General features: G+C 40.6%; 2 protein-coding genes across 2 annotated transcripts; one reads left to right on the top strand and one right to left on the bottom strand.

The window, feature by feature from the left end:
* The first annotated feature begins 2,493 nt into the window (after window positions 1–2,493).
* On the top strand, window positions 2,494–6,285 carry LOC104455220 (putative receptor-like protein kinase At3g47110). The gene is made up of 3 exons (XM_010070043.2): window positions 2,494–3,193; window positions 4,652–4,980; window positions 6,127–6,285. Exons 1-3 carry the CDS (start codon window positions 2,494–2,496, stop codon window positions 6,283–6,285), a joined length of 1,188 nt encoding a protein of 395 aa, XP_010068345.2.
* Window positions 6,286–10,217: 3,932 nt separating this feature from the next.
* Window positions 10,218–17,369, bottom strand: LOC104453043 (pathogenesis-related protein 1-like). The gene is made up of 2 exons (XM_018859741.2): window positions 17,335–17,369; window positions 10,218–10,668 (listed from the first exon to the last, which is right to left on the bottom strand). Exons 1-2 carry the CDS (start codon window positions 17,367–17,369, stop codon window positions 10,218–10,220), a joined length of 486 nt encoding a protein of 161 aa, XP_018715286.1.
* Between the last annotated feature and the right edge of the window lie 144 nt (window positions 17,370–17,513).

Genomic DNA, 17,513 nt, shown 5'->3' on the forward strand with positions numbered 1-17,513 from the left:
ACGTACTGCTGAAGTCTCTATTTTATATCCTCGCACGAGAGGACACACCAGTAACGCTTTCTTACAATCGGTGGATTTTGTGACGCGAGTCACATAATGAGTTGTTCTATTAATAAACACTGTGAGTTTAGATGTAATCAAGGCGTGAAAAACACTCGAACTTGCAAGTAATTGTAACTCTATTTTCTCCGATTTTTAGTGGATTATAGCTGCTTACTCTTCTAGCTGCATAGATATCGATTTTCGGACTGAACCACAAAAATCTCAAGAGTTCTTCATTGTTTCTCATTTATTTTCTCGGTGATTTCACATTAATTAATTACAAAATTTGGTTAGTTTCCACATTATTTTATAATAATTTATTCAATCTTCAGTCTTCAGTCTTCAGTCTTCAGGAGAGAGAAAGTTTACGGAACTTCCCATGATGGACTTAGTCAATAATTGATTTGTGCATAGAGAGGAGGTTTATAAATTCAGCTCAGACTGAAAGTGGATCACTGGACGAGATGGGGAAGCACCTATTTCTTATTCTCAACTCTATTCTCTTGTGTTGGTGGAGCTCAATCACAATCTCCAAAGCATACTCACAAAACCAAACGGATCGGTTCACGTTAGCCTCCTTCAAAAACGCAATACACAAAGACCCATTTAGAGTCTTGAGCTCTTGGAATGATTCTACTCATCATTGTGAGTGGCAAGGTGTTTTGTGCAGCAAAAGACATCTTGGGAGGGTCACATCTCTGGTCCTGAGATCACAAGGCTTGGATGGCTTTCTATCTCCTCATGTAGGTAACCTCTCTTTTCTGAGGGTCATATTTCTGCAGAACAACAGCTTCCACGGCGAAATCCCACCACAGATCAGCAACTTGCTTCGGCTACATGTTCTTATTCTTAGTAACAACTCATTTGGTGGGCCGATACCCTCCAATCTTTCCCGTTGCTTGAACCTCGAGAACCTGAATCTCATAGATAACCAACTTGTGGGGAGAATTCATTCCGATCTTGGTTCTTTAACAAGACTTAAACTCTTGGGCTTGTCTCGAAACAGACTTGTAGGTCCTATTTCTCGTTCGATTGGAAACCTCTCACTGCTACAACAGCTCTCCCTGAAAGATAATGTGTTAAGCGGAGGAATACCTAGGAATTGTCCAGACTTAAGAGATTGACGTTTTTCCAACTAGCTTCCAACAAATTAACCGGTGAGGTTCCAGCAGGGATTTTAAACATCTCGACATTATATTATTCAGTGTTAGTTTTAACCAGTTGCGGGGAAGATTTCTCAATGATGTCGGCACCGCTTCTCCTTCTCTCTATGGCCTTAGCGCCCAGAATAACTTGTTCACCGGGACGATTCCGTCAACGTTATCGAATGTCATAGGTCTTGAGGAACTTTACCTTGCCAACAACAATTTTCATGGGCCAATACCGAAAAATCTAGGAAGGCTAAAGGGCCTTTATACAATTGAATTGGGTTATAACCACTTGCAGGATGATTTGAGTTTTATTTCTTCTTTAGTTAATTGTTCCAATGTTAACAGTATCGGGATGGCAGTTAACTTGATTCACGGATCGTTGCTGAGATCCTTCTCCAATCTCTCCGCCAGAATTGAGCGGATTTCTATGTCAAACAATCAGATCCAAGGATCTATTCCTTTAGCCCTCGGAAATCTTTTCAATTTGACTTTCTTGGATTTAAGAAATAACTTTTTAACTGATTGCATTCCTCATTCCATCGGACCACTTTCCAACTTGCATAAACTTGGTTTAGGCGGGAACATGTTGACGGGAGAGATACCGTCTTCAATGGGTAACATTACGTTGTTAAATGTCCTTCACCTTTCCTCCAACTTTTTCCAAGGCCACATACCGCAAAGTCTCGGCAACTGCAAGCAATTAATTGGGCTTGCTCTTTCAAATAATAACCTAATTGGCTCTGTTCCTGTCGAAATCATGGATCTTTCTTCCTTATCGATCATCCTTAATTTAGCAAATAATAATTTAAGTGGATCTCTTCCATTGCAAGTTGGATCTTTAAAGAATCTTGGCGTATTAGATCTATCTCACAACAGACTGACCGGCTTAATTCCGGCATCCATCAGCGAGTGCTTGGTATTGGAAGGACTTTACTTAGAAGCTAATTCTTTTCATGGTGAAATCCCCGAAGCTTTACGTCCATTACGGGGTCTACAAGAGCTGGACCTTTCCAATAATAATTTTTCTGGTCCAATCCCGAGCTTTCTCGCAGGGCTCTTACTACTAAAGTACTTGAATTTGACCTTCAATCAACTAGAAGGACAAATTCCAAAAGGTGGAGTTTTTCTTAATGGGAGTGCTGTATCGATTTATGGAAATACAGAACTCTGTGGAGGTGTTCCCAGTTTGAAGCTTTCTCTTTGCAAATCATCAAGCTCTTAGAAGTCTTCTTCAACCAAGGCCAAAGTAATATATGTGGTAGCTGGCAGTTTGTTATGTTTAGCTTTGTTGCTCCTATGTATGTCTATCTTTTATCGCAAAAAGAAGCAGACGACAACCAATGCCTCCACTTCATTATCTTTCGAGAACCAATTCTTGAGGATTTCTTATGAAGAACTCCTGAGAGTGACTAATAGATTCTCTGAGACCAATTTGATTGGTAAAGGGAGATATGGCACGGTTTATAAGGGGATTCTTGATGGAGGTGCCACGGTGGCAATGAAGGTGCTCAATCTAATGCAAAGAGGCGCTTCAAAGAGCTTTATCACTGAATGTCGAACTCTAGGAACCATTAGACACCGAAACCTCGTGAAGATACTAAGTGTCTGTTCGAGAGTGGACTTTTGTGGCAATGACTTCAAAGCTCTAATATATGAGTTCATGGCTAATGAGAGCTTGGAGGAGTGGCTGCACCCTGGAACCATAGGACGAGATGGTGAGTGTAGCGAATCGAGAAATCTGAGACTAGTGCAAAGATTAAACATCGCCATTGACATAGCTACCGCGATCGAGTATCTCCATGAGGGTTGCTATCCAGCCATCGTCCATGGAGATCTGAAGCCGAGTAATGTGCTTCTGGGCAACGACATGATGGCTCGAGTTGGAGATTTCGGGCTTGCAAAGATCATTTCAACGGTGTCTACCGAAGCCATAGGAGTTCAAGACCAAGGTAGTTCAACTTCAACCGTAGTCAGAGGATCCATCGGCTATGTGCCTCCTGGTATAAAACTGTCATATTTTCTTGATTAGTTTTTATTTGATTGCGATAGTAATATGTGAGTGCCAAAAGTTTGACTAAACGATTATTTTTGACATTATGTTATGATTTGTATGCTCTAACACCTCTTTCTCACAACTCAATTCCTCTTTCCGCTATTAATAGCTTCCACAGAAAAAGAAAATACGTATCTTTTTGTACGAAAAGATTAAAAGTAGCTTGCCCTAATCATATTTTAAATTAAGATGAGAATAAACCATCGTAATTTTGATCAATGAGTGGAAAATTTTTAATCCATGTGAATAAATAGATTAAGCATATTGTATCATCTCATATTTATATTTTCTTTTTATAATTCATATTTTGTCTCATATCATGTTCATGCCATTAAAACAGATTGCGAATCTCTTTTGGAATGTTATGACTTAAGGTCTTAACAATAAGTAGTTTTTCCTTTATGAAATACTCTTTCATGACCAATAATTTAGTATTTGAAAAATATATTAGATGACAAGACATTTATGCCAGAAACTGTTGGAGGATACACTAATTGACAACACAATGGGCTCTACCCAACTATCACTTCTCCTAAACTTATTGGTCAGAGCATATTAGACAAATTTACGCATTTACAGGTATAAATCCATCACTGTCAACAAATCACCCTAAGTCTGTTCTTTTCCCCCCACTGTGTTCGTTTTTTGCCTGTTCTTTTAGGCATTTTTTTTCTCGTCTTTGCATAAAAGAAAGTGTGGTATAGGTATTAAACATAATTTGTATCATGAAAATGATTAGCCTCACATGGATCCCATATGTTTCCAGTCAAAAAACAAACTATTCAAATTCAGTTAACACATAGACTTCTGCCAAGGCCTTCACCCAACATATTTTCTTCTCTTTCTATTTTCAGCCGTATCCTACTAGAGGACAAAACCACTTTTGATGTTTAGGCAATTTGTGTAGCAAACATGAGACAACTTTTGTTGCACTTAGTAGTTTTGGAGAAGAAGTTTATACATCGTTAATTGACCTTTGGTGCACTTTATGAATTCTAAAATCCTATTTCTCTACCATTAATGCATTTCTCAACGGTTGATGCACTTTATAAGAGTTCATACAACAAGCGCCAAACATCAGCCATATATAGGAAACTAAACGAAAAATTAAACAGAGAGAAATGAAAGCAAAAAACCAGTAGGGGGCTTTGAGACCCTTGGCCTTGCTCAAAGGATCCCATGGCCTCTGCCATGCATAGTGGGCCCGATTGTGAAGTGAGTGAGGGCTTGCAAGCCATCTCTCTATGTTGGATGTGACAGGCACGATCCCTCACAATTTTCTTTGGCAAGCTCTTGCAAATGGACATCAAGCAAAATCCCATGTGACTTAGAAGCTTTTTATAAACAATTGACTTCAAGAAAAAGTGTATGTTTGTTCCTATTAATGTTTTGATGAAATTTTCAGAGTATGGCATGGGACACAAGGTTTCCACACTTGGGGATGCATATAGTTACGGCATTCTATTATTGGAGATGTTCACAGGAAAGAGACCCATTGAAGATGCGTTTGGGCACCATCTTAACCTCCACAACTTTGTCCGAATGGCTCTTCCGGATCGAGCAATGGACATTATAGACTTGAGGCTTTGGAGTGAAGCTGGTGATCGACAACAAGAGATGAAAATTAGAGATTGCATTATCTCTGTATTCGAAGTTGGAGTCGCATGTTCGATGGAATCACCGCCGGATCGGATGGACATGACTGAGGCAATAAGGAAATTACACTTGATCAAGGTGAGTTACGAAGCCAAAGAGAGGATGATAGGTATGTAGCTAAATCAGTTTTCTCATTTCATCTTGGAACTTTTTCACTAGTAGAGAAAATCATCATGCAAAGGTAGTGCTAGCAAATTTACATGAATGACTCCCTAACTAGTCTACCTACCCATACCTATTATGTGTGTTTTTTATAATTGCATTTTATAATCGTTGAAAGTGGATGTATGGAGTTAAGTCCACCTATTTCCACCAAGTAATCATGTAAAATTTGATGAAGTTGCTTATTTGCCCAGTTCTCTTCATTTCCAATGCTAATGTGGATCAATGTATTGCTTAATTATCATGGTTGGGCCATTGCCCTTACCTCTCTCTCTGCGCACGCTTGTGTATTAGAATGTGACCTCACCGTGAGGTCACGAGCTCAAGTCTTAATGTCGTGCTTAAACGAGAGCCCACGGTCAATTGGAGATCAAGCTTGATCAAATCCAAAGGCAAGGAGATGGAGACAACCTTATCACAAGATCATGGGGTCAAGGCTAACTCTCAATGTTGCTGTTGAGAGTGACCTCACTATCAATTGGAAGCCATGCTTCATCGAATTTAGGCGACGTTGCCGACGAAATTATGTTGCAGTCATGTTGCCAACACCATTAGCCACCATGCGAGACCCCCTACCTCCTCTCCAAACCTCATTTTCTTTTATCTTTTTTCTTTGCTATGGCATCAAATTACAGATTTTTTTTTTTTCTTTTTTTTTTTTTTTGGTCGATACAGATAGAGAGTTAACAAAGACATAAATGGGACATGATCAAAAAAGGAAAATGGATGCATATTTGTTGCACTTGTCGGTGTGCTTACTACAATGTCTAATTATTATCATCAAGTCTTCCCACTCAACCAACCCTCTCTCTTTCTTCACCATTAGCCACCGTCTCCAGCCATTGCAGCCACCTATCATCACGGTCGCCTCCTCCACATCTCACTACTTTCTCCTTCGTGTCATCCACGACCATCTTTGCTTTCTCTATTTACTAACCCAAAACACTCTCTCCTTCACTGTCTCTTCTCTCAACGCCAAATTTCTGAGGTCTCCAAACCACCATTGATGACCTAATTTAGCCATTATGGCCTTTAAGATCTCATGGAAATCTCAATGGACAGGCTAGATGTAGGAGGCATCCCCAAACCTTGAGATGGCATTTTGATCTCATCATCGTCGACAACTTGATTGTAGATGACGAGAGGAGCTCGACGCGAGGTCTTGAGACCCACCAAAGGCATAAACTTGACATTCTGGCAAGCTTGGCTACCCTCAAATGAGAAAGGGAGAAAGAGCTATGTGAAAGTAGGGACAGCGACCGACATTAAAGCGATATGGGAGAGAGGGTGAACGGAGCATGACACGATCCCTTGTCAACACCAATAGTAAATGGTGGAGCGAAGAAGGTCATAATTTATATTGGCAGTGGAGGCACGTTAGTGACACGAGCCGCGTGTGGTTGTAGGGCTCAGTAGGGGGTGGACACAGACTAGAGGGAGAGAAAAGAATGGCGTTGGGATTTTGAGGAGTGATTGGGGAAGGTGTACAATTAACAAGAGAGACTCATGTCTTGATCTGGCATTGGAGACAGCAGATAAGTAAACCAATGGTACAATGGATCTGCATCCAATGCCATAGATGTGGTGCAAAATACATAACACCACGGTATAGTGACGAAAACGCTAAGCAAACAAAAACGACTCATGGTATGGACGGAATAGGCTATATTAAGGCAAGTGCTCGTGAAATATATACCAAACTGTAGGTCAACTATCTAGTGTAACAAAGCTCAAGTTTGGCATTAGGATCAAAATCAGGGGCACGCTGAAAACATCATGAATTGAGATTAGAATAGGAACAATCTAATGCCAATATCAAGTCACAATGTGAGAGGATATTGACTTTATGTATTGCTCAATTGGACAATGTATTACACTGGAGGGATATTTGTATCCAGGATAATATACACAAGGAAGTAATCTATTATGGGGTGTTTAACTCCAAACCATCCCTTCTCATTATATCATGAAGCGTAAAAGTCGAAAGAACACTTTGTTCTCATGCATCCTTTCATTACAAAAGCATATAATCAGTTGATGATCAAGAACACTTAAATCTACAAAAGCCATTTCAAACATTCGCAAAATATTGCTAATTTGCTAGTAATAATCTGCTTAAGATGCTCTTATGAGCAACATGTTATACATCCATATTTTTCTAAACTAGCTCATGAATCATATCAAGCTAGTCGTTTTTATTTTCCCTTTATTTTTTATGTCACACCCATTGTGACATCCAGATTTTCGGGTTCTAATTTCGACTGGATAAATAGAGCCGTTTTCGTTCAATTGAAGCCATGGATTGTGAAATTGGGATGCAAGTGGGCTACATTGGTAAGGAAAAATACCAATTGGAATGATGAGGTGTTGAATGAAATTATGGGAGTCAATTTGATTTAATTCAAGAGGAATTAAGGCCCAATTGGAAAGAAAACCTAGCAAAATTCGTATGCCACACTTACCCCACATTTTGGCCTATTTAAAGGCTTCTAGAAGGGGCATTTTTGGGCTAGAAATGTGGGTGGATGACAGCCCATGGTGGCTCACGTGCGGATGACATAAGAGAAAGAGTGAGAGAGGAAAAAGGGGAAACCGGTTCCCCCTTTCTTCCTCGTCGTTGCCTCTCTCCCCTGCATCTCCATCTTCAGCTGCACGACACCATGGAAGCTGAAGACCAGCGAACCAGCAGGTCGAAGCAGCGATTCCTCTCAGTGCCGTCGCAGCAAGCATCTGGAGCCGGAGTCGCCGCCGTCCGCCGTCCTGCTGCCTCGCGCATCTTCGCCCCCTCTCCTCCCTCTGGTTCGAGCAGAAATGAAAGCAGAAACAGAAGCAGCAACCATCATCGGTTGAAGGAGCTGCAATCGCATCGAAGCTGCCATCACCGCCGCACACCGCCTCGCCACCGTTCGCCTCACGCTCGCCTGTCGTGCGCCGTCTGCAGTTGCCCGATCGAGCTGTTGTCCAGCCTCTGTTTCGCCTTTGTTCAGTCCCGTTCAGCTGCCTCCGGCCACCGCCCAACCTCCTCCGGCCACCGTCTGGCCTCACCGGAGTCCCCTCGCCCTCCACCGACCTTGTCCAGCTCGACTCAGCCCCGGATCCGTCCTCCATCGCCCCCAACCATCAGCGCACAGAGAGTGCAGAAATGGGTATTGCAGCAACTGTTTGGCCCGTTTTGGCCGCCTTCCCGAGCCCGGATGCTTGGCCCGCTTTGAGGAAAGTCGATCCTCGCGTCGAGCCCGTCGTTTTGAGTGAGTTTTACTCACTAATGCCTTCTTAGTGTGCTAATTATACTTAAAGGTTGATTAGTGTTAATTAAGTGTAATTAGGTTGTTAGATTAGAATTGATTAGTGATTATTAGTTAATTACATTGTATGTTAGTTGTTTGGTTAGTGTAATTAGATAGAGAATTGCTTATAGTATTTATTGGATGCTTCTTGGGATTTTTTCCGTCCCTTATCGGGTGTTAATTAAGCAAATCGGGCCTAGGTGGTATTTTTAGGAATTAAATATTAATTTTCGAAATTAATTATTTAATTATTTATTTCCCGAAAATTCAACTGGGGTGGCAAATGACCGGGATTTTATGCTGATGATCGTGGCGCAGTCCGTTTATTTAATTGAGTTTTATATTATGCTAAATTGAATTTATTGTATTTATTTATTTAATTTTCGCAATTAATTATTTAATTAATTATTTTCCGGAAATTCAACCGGGATGGCCGGTGATCGGAATTTCGTGCTGATTGTCGTGGAGTGGTTCATTTATTTATTTGAGCCTTAATTTGTGAGAAACTGATTTATTAGTGATTTTAGGATTTATTCCTAAATTGAATAATCTTTGGTTATTAATTGAAGAATAACCGGGCATCGGTTGATAATGCCACTACATATAGCATTGCCGAGTGGGGCCGTGATGCCACTACATATAACATTGCCGAGTGGGGCCGTGATGCCACTACATATAACATTGCCGAGTGGGGCCGTGATGCCACTACATATAATATTGCCGAGTGGGGCCGTGATGCCACTACATATAATATTGCCGAGTGGGGCCGTGATGCCACTACATGTAAAATTGCCGAGTGGGGCCGTGATGCCACTAAATATTAAAAGTTGCCGAGTGGGGCCGTGATGCCACTAAATTTAAGAAAATTGCTCGGTGGGGCCGTGATTACCACCTATAATTAAGTTGTGTCCTAAGGACCGTGATTCATAATTGGGAATTGAATTGGAATGGTTGAAATGACCAGAAGTGGTCCTGCTGATATATAATCGACTAGGTCGATTGATCATTGCCTTGAATTGATATTGTAAATTGGTTGGAATAATGGAAATGACCGTGAGTGGTCTTGTTGGTATGTAATCGACTAGGTCGATTGATCATTGTCTTGATTTGATGCGGTGGATTGATTGATTGAATGGATATGACATTGAGTGGTCTTGTTGGCGTGTAATCGACTAAGTCGATTAGATCGATGCTTCGATCTGTGATGTGATTGCTTGGGTGTCTATTTGATCTGTGCTAATATGCAGGTGGAATCTGAGGCCAAGGTAAGTCCTCTGACTCATGTTGTGCATAGGCAGCCCTAAGGTGTATTAGTTTACTAATCGGGTCTTAGGAGGTAGAACTTGCCGAGACGTTGTCTCGGTGGTTATTGAATAACCATTTCAGGACCTGGATGAGGAGCCTAAGGAGCATGAATCTGACGAGGAGATCCTTGTTGAGGAACCCGAAGAGGAGTACGTGGAGGAGGACCCCGAGGATAACCCCGAGTACGACCCGGATGAGGACTGAGATCCCGTCCTGTCTTGTCAGACCTTGTTCGCATGTGAATAGACGTTAGACCAGAGTTGCATATATATAGTATTGTAGAATACTATGAGATGCATGTAAAAAGATGTAGTTGAGAATTTTCAGTAAGGAAAATATATGGCCTGCTTTTCTATCCCATTGCTTTATTGTCTGGGGAATTATAACTGCTTCCGCATGTGCATATATAAATGAAAGGGTCGGCGATACATAGTCCTGGGATATCGCATTTTAAAATCGACCAAAAGTAAGGGATGTGTGCGTGCTTGAGGGTCGGGGCGTGACACCCATGATGCATATAACAATAGGCCATATGTAAGCTTGTCACTCTAAAAGCCTTTCCTAGTATGGAAGTTCTCCTTCATAGTTGCCTGGAGGATTGTAGTTGCACACAACGTACCACCACCCATTGTTACACTGAACCTTAGCGCACCCGACTCGAACCGAGTTGCGCCAAACCATTTGAGTGTAGTGCAAGCAGTCGCACCTGCTCGCGTAGGTGTTGGTGTTGTAATTGTAGTTTTGCTTCTCTGCGACCCACAAGCCGACGGCGTAGATGCCAGTGAACATGCCAGTGCCCTTGGCAAGGTTCTCGCCATAGGGTCCATTGGAGTGCACAAGGCTGCAGTCGCTAACCCGTTGGTTCGCATAGCTTTGGGCATAGGCAGCAAGTGTGTTGTCCCATGTCATGTTCGCCACGCCAACTTGCTTCTGAGCAGCATTGTGAGAGTTGAGATAGTCTTGGGGTGAGTTTTGGGCATGAGTAGGTTGAAAGAGAGAAATAGAGACGAGAGATGATGATGGTTAGAGAATTCATGAGGCTCAAGGAATTAGCTGATGTTGGTTCAAGGTGATATATTTGGTGATTAGTTATGCTATTTATAGAAAAATATTTTCGAGGCTTCAACTTACCATGTGCAATGAACTTATCAGGGAACATCTCCTTTGGACAACACAACCTTGTGTTCAAATCTACTTTGATTTGAAATGATAAACTAGTAACTGGTGCATGAGGAAGTAGTTTTGCATGTTCTTCCTTTCCTCAAATGGAAGTAAAGTAAAAGGCTTAAGTGAAGTTTGAAATTTCAGCAAATTGGATACATAATAATAAGAAGAATGTTAGACTTTATGTCGAGTAATGCTAAAGACATTGAGAAATAGTGCATGAGATTAAATTATTAGGGGACATAAATAAAGTTTATCCAGTTGTAATGAGCAAACAAGTCTTATCCAAGCCTCCAATAGGGAATGCCCTGATTTATATATAGTACCAGCCATCACCACTTACCGTCCTCCGATGCTGCCCAATAAGCCATTCAAAAGTCACCACCAACTCATCATCGCATCCATCATCCTTGTTCTAAGATCCACCATCCATTTTCAACCAGACCATTTGTCTCTAGCGTCCTCCACCCTCCCACGAGAAAAGTACATAAGATGTGTCAAAAGTTATGTACAACACTCACTTTAGTGTTAAAAGTTTTCACCGGATCACTGAAGTATCAAATCTAAAAAAAAAAATAATCACTTAAGTGCTTCCGACGAGAAATTTTTGCCAAAATATATGCATTCCATTTATAATTAAAATTTTAATATGACTTGACATTTTTTTTTTAAAAAAAGGGGGGTCTGTATAGCATTTCCATATGTACATTTCTCCCCCTCTCCCTCTACATTATTTTTTTCTTTTTTTCTTTTTTTTTCCCTTCTCTTTTCTCCCTTATGCACCGTCACTACTTCACACCGTACATGGACTCCTCGGCTACAACTTCATCAACGCTCACCCATCACCACCCAGACCTACGAGCTTTGCCACAACCTCAACAAACAACACCAATAAGAGTGTTGTTCAGTCAAAATTGTTTGGTTTCATCAAATTAGAAGACACGAAGCACGTCCAGCAATCAATGAACGCCGAGGTTGGAAGGGAAACAAAGAACAAGCACGCGAACCTCACACAAACATTTCATCGAACATCTAAGGTACAACAACCGGAAAGCATTCGGGCCACAAATTCAGACCAGAACTAACCATAACCAGAAAACAACACTAGGACACAGAGAAAGGAATGAGCAGGCCCAAAACGCATGCAAACCAAGGCCGGTGAGCCTCGTTCCGTCGATTGCTAGGTAGATCGGAACAAAACGGCTTCAGAAACCGCCTCGAGGGACTTGGCCGGTGAAGAACGCAACACCAACCGTGATTCGAACTCGCCGAGAATGGATCCGACTGAGCCTCCGGTTTGCAGCTTTTCGACGAATCGACTCTGTTAACGGCGGATTTTGAGGTGGTTTTGATGAATTGCCCAGACAAGAAACCAGAGAGAAATTCCCTGCTGCATACCCTTTCTATCGATAGTTGAGCAAGAAATTGATTTTTCTTGCTGAACAAAGTCGTTTTGGGTCATGCAGGCAACTGAAACTTGTTAAACTACGTAGTTTTGAGCTTTTATGCTGAATAAGGCTACCAACAAGCCACACGGTGAAAAAAATATCAAAATTTTGCCCTATCAAATTTCTAGTATTCGAGATTAATACTTAAATGATCATTTTTTTTTCATTTAAGTGACATTTAAGTGATCTGAAAAATAAAATAAAAATAAAAAAACTTTTAATATTAAAATGAGCGCCATATATAACTTTTGACAATTCTAATGTACTTCTCCCTCCTCCCACTCCTAGCAACGGCCGCTGTCAAGACGTCAACAAGTTCTAACCAACCCTCGAGGGCTTGATGCTGTCAAGGTTGCAGTGAGCGTCCAGATCTGGAGGTGCATCCTTCTTATCTAGAGACTCAACTCCTCCACTCCAGATCTAGGAGCAGCGAGATCTGGATCTATCGCCCTCAACAGACCTAGTTGCTCCTTGATTTATTGCTTGACAAATCCATCTTCCATAAAAAAAGATAAAATTTATAAATCATTAATGTCTCTGCCATTTTCCTTATTTTAAGCTATCTAACAGGGACATGTACTTCTCTTTTGTGTCAATTAAGTTATCATCCACTTGTTTTTAAATTAATGCAACCATGAAAACCATATAATTTGCGTTTTTAATTTTATGAGCTACTTTTACGGTTCTGCAATCGGCATGGATGCGAAGGGCACGCCCTCACATCCCCACTTAGCATTGAACGGTTGGACGTGCATCTTGTATCCGTCTATCATGGAGGATATGGCGATAAGAGGACAAAGAGAAAGAGACAGATAGATAGTGTATCAAAGTGAAAATATTACTAGGCCGTTTGGCAGTCACGGGCTCGGTGTGGCTAGCCTATCCCGTTCCTTAGCTAATATCTAACCAGAAAAGGGAAATCAATATCACTTTTGAGAAAAAAAAAATAGTTGATGGAGAAATATTTTTTATAAAAAAAATTGTTTTCAAGGAAAATGACTGGTTCTCAACAGTGTATTTAAAAGTGAGATGGAAAAAGGTTTTTCACGTTCAAATCTTACTTTTAAAATTTATTGTCTCCATTCTAACTATATTTTGTTCCAAATATAAGATACTAAATTGATATTGAAATGCTTGCATATCGTAATAAAAATATGCCACATCATTTATTTTATGAAATATATAAAATAGTCGTAGTGCGTTTAAAATAATAATAACAATATTTGATTATATTGCCACGCTTCACACCCTATAGTTCCATGGGCTTCAAACCGTAGGGTGTACATTTTTTGAAACCTTAGAGAACATACATATATCTTCAAGATAGACAACGTAAAATTGAGGACCATAGAACGTTCTTATAAGTTTATAGTACTTCCCTTAATGGAATTAGTCAATACTCGATTTGTGCACGAGACGGCAGTGTTAAATGTAGGTAAGACTGAAAGTGGATCACCGGAGGAGATGGGGAAATGACTCTTTCTTATGCTCAACTTTGCCCTCTTGTGGTGGTGGAGCTCAATCCCTAGCCTCGGCGCTTGCTCACAAGACCAAACGGATCGGCTTGCGTTGGCATTCTTCAAAAATGATATAGACAAAGATCCATTTAGAGTCTTGAGCTCTTGGAATGATTCTACCAATCATTGTGAGTGGCAAGGTGTTTTGTGCAGCAAAAGGCATCCCGGGAGGGTCATGTCCTTGATCTTGAGATCACAAGGCTTGGTAGGCTTCTTATCTCCTCACATAGGTAACCTCTTTCCTCAGGATCATGGTTTTACAAAGCAATAGCTTTGGCGGTGAAATCCCATCACAGATCGGCAACTTGTTTCGGCTCCGCAATATTGATCTTAGTAACAACTCTTTTGGTGGGCCAATACCCTCCAATCTTTCCCGCTGCTCAAACCTCGAGTCCTTGAATTTTGTAGATAACCGACTTGTGGGGGGAATTTATTCCAATCTTGGTTCTTTGCCAAGGCTTAAAAAGTTGGCCTTGGCTAAGAATGGTCTTGTAGGTCCTATTCCTCCTTCGATTGGAAACCTCTTGCTGCTACAACACCTCACTTTGACAGAAAATGCGTTTCGAGGAGAAATACCTGAGGAACTGTCCAGACTTGAGAGGTTGTAGTTTTTCAACTATCATCGAACAAACCAACCGGCGAGATTCCACTAGGGATTTTTAACATCTCTGGAATTAATTACTTCTATGTTGGTTGGAACCAGTTGCGGGGAAGCTTTCCTTCTGATATTGGCACCACTCTTCCTTTTCTCTATTACCTTGGAGGGCTCAATAACATGTTCACCGGGATAATTCCGTCATCTTTGACGAATACCACCAGTCTTCGGGGACTTTACCTTGCTAACAATAATTTCCATGGACCAATACCGAAAAATCTGGGAAGGCTAAAGGGCCTTTATGTGATTGCATTGGGTTTAAACCGGTTGCAGGATGACTTGAGTTTTATTTCTTCTTTAGCTAATTGTTCCAACTTGGGAATTCTCTCGGTGGACGCGAACTCGATTCACGGATCATTGCCAACATCCATCTCCAATCTCTCCACCAGCATTAAGCAAATTTCAATGTCAAACAATCTGATCCATGGAACTATTCCTTCAGCCTTCGGAAATCTCTTCAACTTGTCGTATTTGAGTTTGAAGAATAATTCTCTAACCAATCGCCTTCCTGATTCTATTGGAGCACTTTACAACTTGCGGCTACTTTCTTTGAGCAGAAACATGTTTACTGTAGAGAGACCGCCTTCGATTGGCAATATGACATCTTTAAATAGGCTTTTCCTTCAAGACAACAATTTCCAAGGCTACATACCGCAAAGTCTTGGCAATTGCAAGCAAATAATCGAGCTAGAGCTTTCAAACAACAATCTAAGTGGCTCAATTCCAGTCGAAATTGTGGGTCTTTATTCCTTGTCAATCCTCTTCAATTTAGCGCATAATAATCTAAGTGGATCTCTTCCATATCAAGTTGGGTCTTTAAGGAGTCTCGAAGAATTAGATCTGTTTTACAATAGATTGACCGGCTTGATTCCGGCCTCCATCAGCGGATGCTTGAGATTGGCACGGCTTCACTTAGAAACTAATTCTTTTCATGGTCAAATCCCTCAAGCTTTAAGTCTATTACAACGTCTAGAAGTGCTGGATCTTTCCAATAACAATTTTTCTAGTCCAATCCCAGGCTTTCTTACAGAGTTCTCATTGCTTAAATACTTGAATATGTCATTCAATGAACTATAAGGACAAGTTCCGGAGAGCGGAGTTTTTCTCAATGCAAGTGTTGTATCAGTTTCTGGAAATAGGGAACTTTGTGGAGGTGTTCCAACTCTGAAGCTTCCTCTTTGTAAATTACCAAGCTCTAACAAGTCTTCTACAATCAAGGCCATAATAACATTTGTGGTCGCTATCAGCTTGTTATGTTTAGCTTTGTTGTTCCTGTCTATTTTTTATTACCGCAAAAAGAAGCAGACAAGAACCACTGCCTGGGTGTCATCATCTTTCAAGAACCAATTCATGAGGATTTCTTATGATGAACTCCTAAGAGCTACCGATAGATTCTTAGAGACCAATTTGATTGGTAAAGGGAGATATGGCACAGTTTATATGGAGATTCTTGAGGGCATTGCCATTGTGGCAGTAAAGGTGCTCAATTTAACACAAAGAGGTGCTGCAAGGAGCTTTGTCTCAGGATGTCAAACTCTAGGAACCATTAGACACCGAAACCTCGTGAAGATACTAAGCGTCTGTTCAAGCGTGGACATTTGTGGCAATGATTTCAAAGCTCTAATATACAAATTCATGGCTAACGGGAGTTTGGAGGAGTGGTTGCACCTGGGATTGTAGTAAAAGAAAATACATATATATTTGTATATGAACAGACTAATATTAGTATGTGGTAATTATATTTGAAATTAAGATGAGAATAAGCCGACATAGATTTGATCAATAATAGGAAATATTTTTTTGTCAACACTTGTGAATCCGGGCCACTAAATGTACATAGCATATTTTATCATATCATAGTCGCATTATTTTTCTATGATTCATATTTTATCTCATAGCATATTCATGCTGTGAAAACAGACAGTGGCTAATATTGTCGTAAATTATGATATAAGAAATTGACGAGAACTTGTGCTCTTTTGGTATGCCATGACTTAAGGTCTTGACCATAAGTAATTGACCCCTCACAGGGGAACCTTTCTTCTTGAGGCGACCTATAATTCTATATTCGTAAAATATGTTTAGATGATACAGCATTTAAAGCGGAAATTCATGGGGATCTCAAACTCATAAATGCATGATAATATCACACAACATACACTAATTGACTACCCGATGGGTTCTATCCAACTGTAATTCTCCCTAAACGTCTTGTTTAGAGCATGTCAAAACAAACTCATGCATTTACAAGTATTAATCCATCACGTCAACAAATCTCTCCAAGTCTCTTCTCCCACCTCCCCCACAATGTTCTTTTCTTTGCCTCGTGTGGTATAGGTATTAAATTGAATTCAGATCAGAAAAATGATGAGCCTCATGTGTATCTCATGTGCAACCAGTTAAAACTGGTGGCTCAAATTTAGTTAATAGATGTACTAAATGCACTAAATAGTTTCCACCAAGGCCTTCACCACATATATAATCTTCTTCTTTTTTTCCCCGACCTACTAAATGACAAAGTCACTCTTGATGTTCAGGCAATTTGTTCAGCAAAATGTGACAATTTTGGGTGCACTACTTTTTGGACTGGAAGAGTTCTGCGTTGTTGACTGATCTTTGGTGCACTTTACAAATCCTAAAGTCTTATCTTTGTGCGGTTGATGCATCTGACTTTTGCAACAATTTTTACCACTTTAGCATACGATAGGTGCTAAGCATCAGCTATAGCCAATAAACTAAACGAAAATTAAACAAATATATATGAAAGAGAAAAAACCAATGGGGGATTTTGGGACCCTTTCCTTGGACTCTACCATGCACAGCGAGCCCGTACGTGAAGTCAGTGAGGACTTGCGTGCCATCACTCTATTTGGGCGTGACTGGCGCAAGCCCTCAAAACTGTCTTAGGCAAGCTCCTGCGCATTGACATCGAGCAAAACCCCATGAGATTTAGGAACTTTTTTTTCATACAATTATCTTCAAGAAAAAGTGTATATTCATTCTTATTTAATGCTTTGATGTAATTTTCAGAGTATGGCATCGGACACCAAGTTTCTACACTTGGGGATGCATA

This window comes from Eucalyptus grandis, chromosome 7 (assembly GCF_016545825.1).
Source record: "Eucalyptus grandis isolate ANBG69807.140 chromosome 7, ASM1654582v1, whole genome shotgun sequence".
NCBI classification, from domain to species: domain Eukaryota; kingdom Viridiplantae; phylum Streptophyta; class Magnoliopsida; order Myrtales; family Myrtaceae; genus Eucalyptus; species Eucalyptus grandis.

Excerpts from the sequence above, each read along its gene's own strand:
- LOC104455220 (XM_010070043.2), top strand. The coding sequence starts at position 2,494 with ATGTCTATCTTTTATCGCAAAAAGAAGCAGACGACAACCAATGCCTCC. Across the intron at positions 3,194-4,651 it reads CATCGGCTATGTGCCTCCTG|AGTATGGCATGGGACACAAG; the intron begins GTATAAAACTGT and ends TGAAATTTTCAG. Across the intron at positions 4,981-6,126 it reads GGAAATTACACTTGATCAAG|GCTAGATGTAGGAGGCATCC; the intron begins GTGAGTTACGAA and ends CTCAATGGACAG.
- LOC104453043 (XM_018859741.2), bottom strand. The coding sequence starts at position 17,369 with ATGTCAATGCGCAGGAGCTTGCCTAAGACAGTTTT. Across the intron at positions 10,669-17,334 it reads AGCTTGCCTAAGACAGTTTT|TCTCGTCTCTATTTCTCTCT; the intron begins GAGGGCTTGCGC and ends ACCATCATCATC.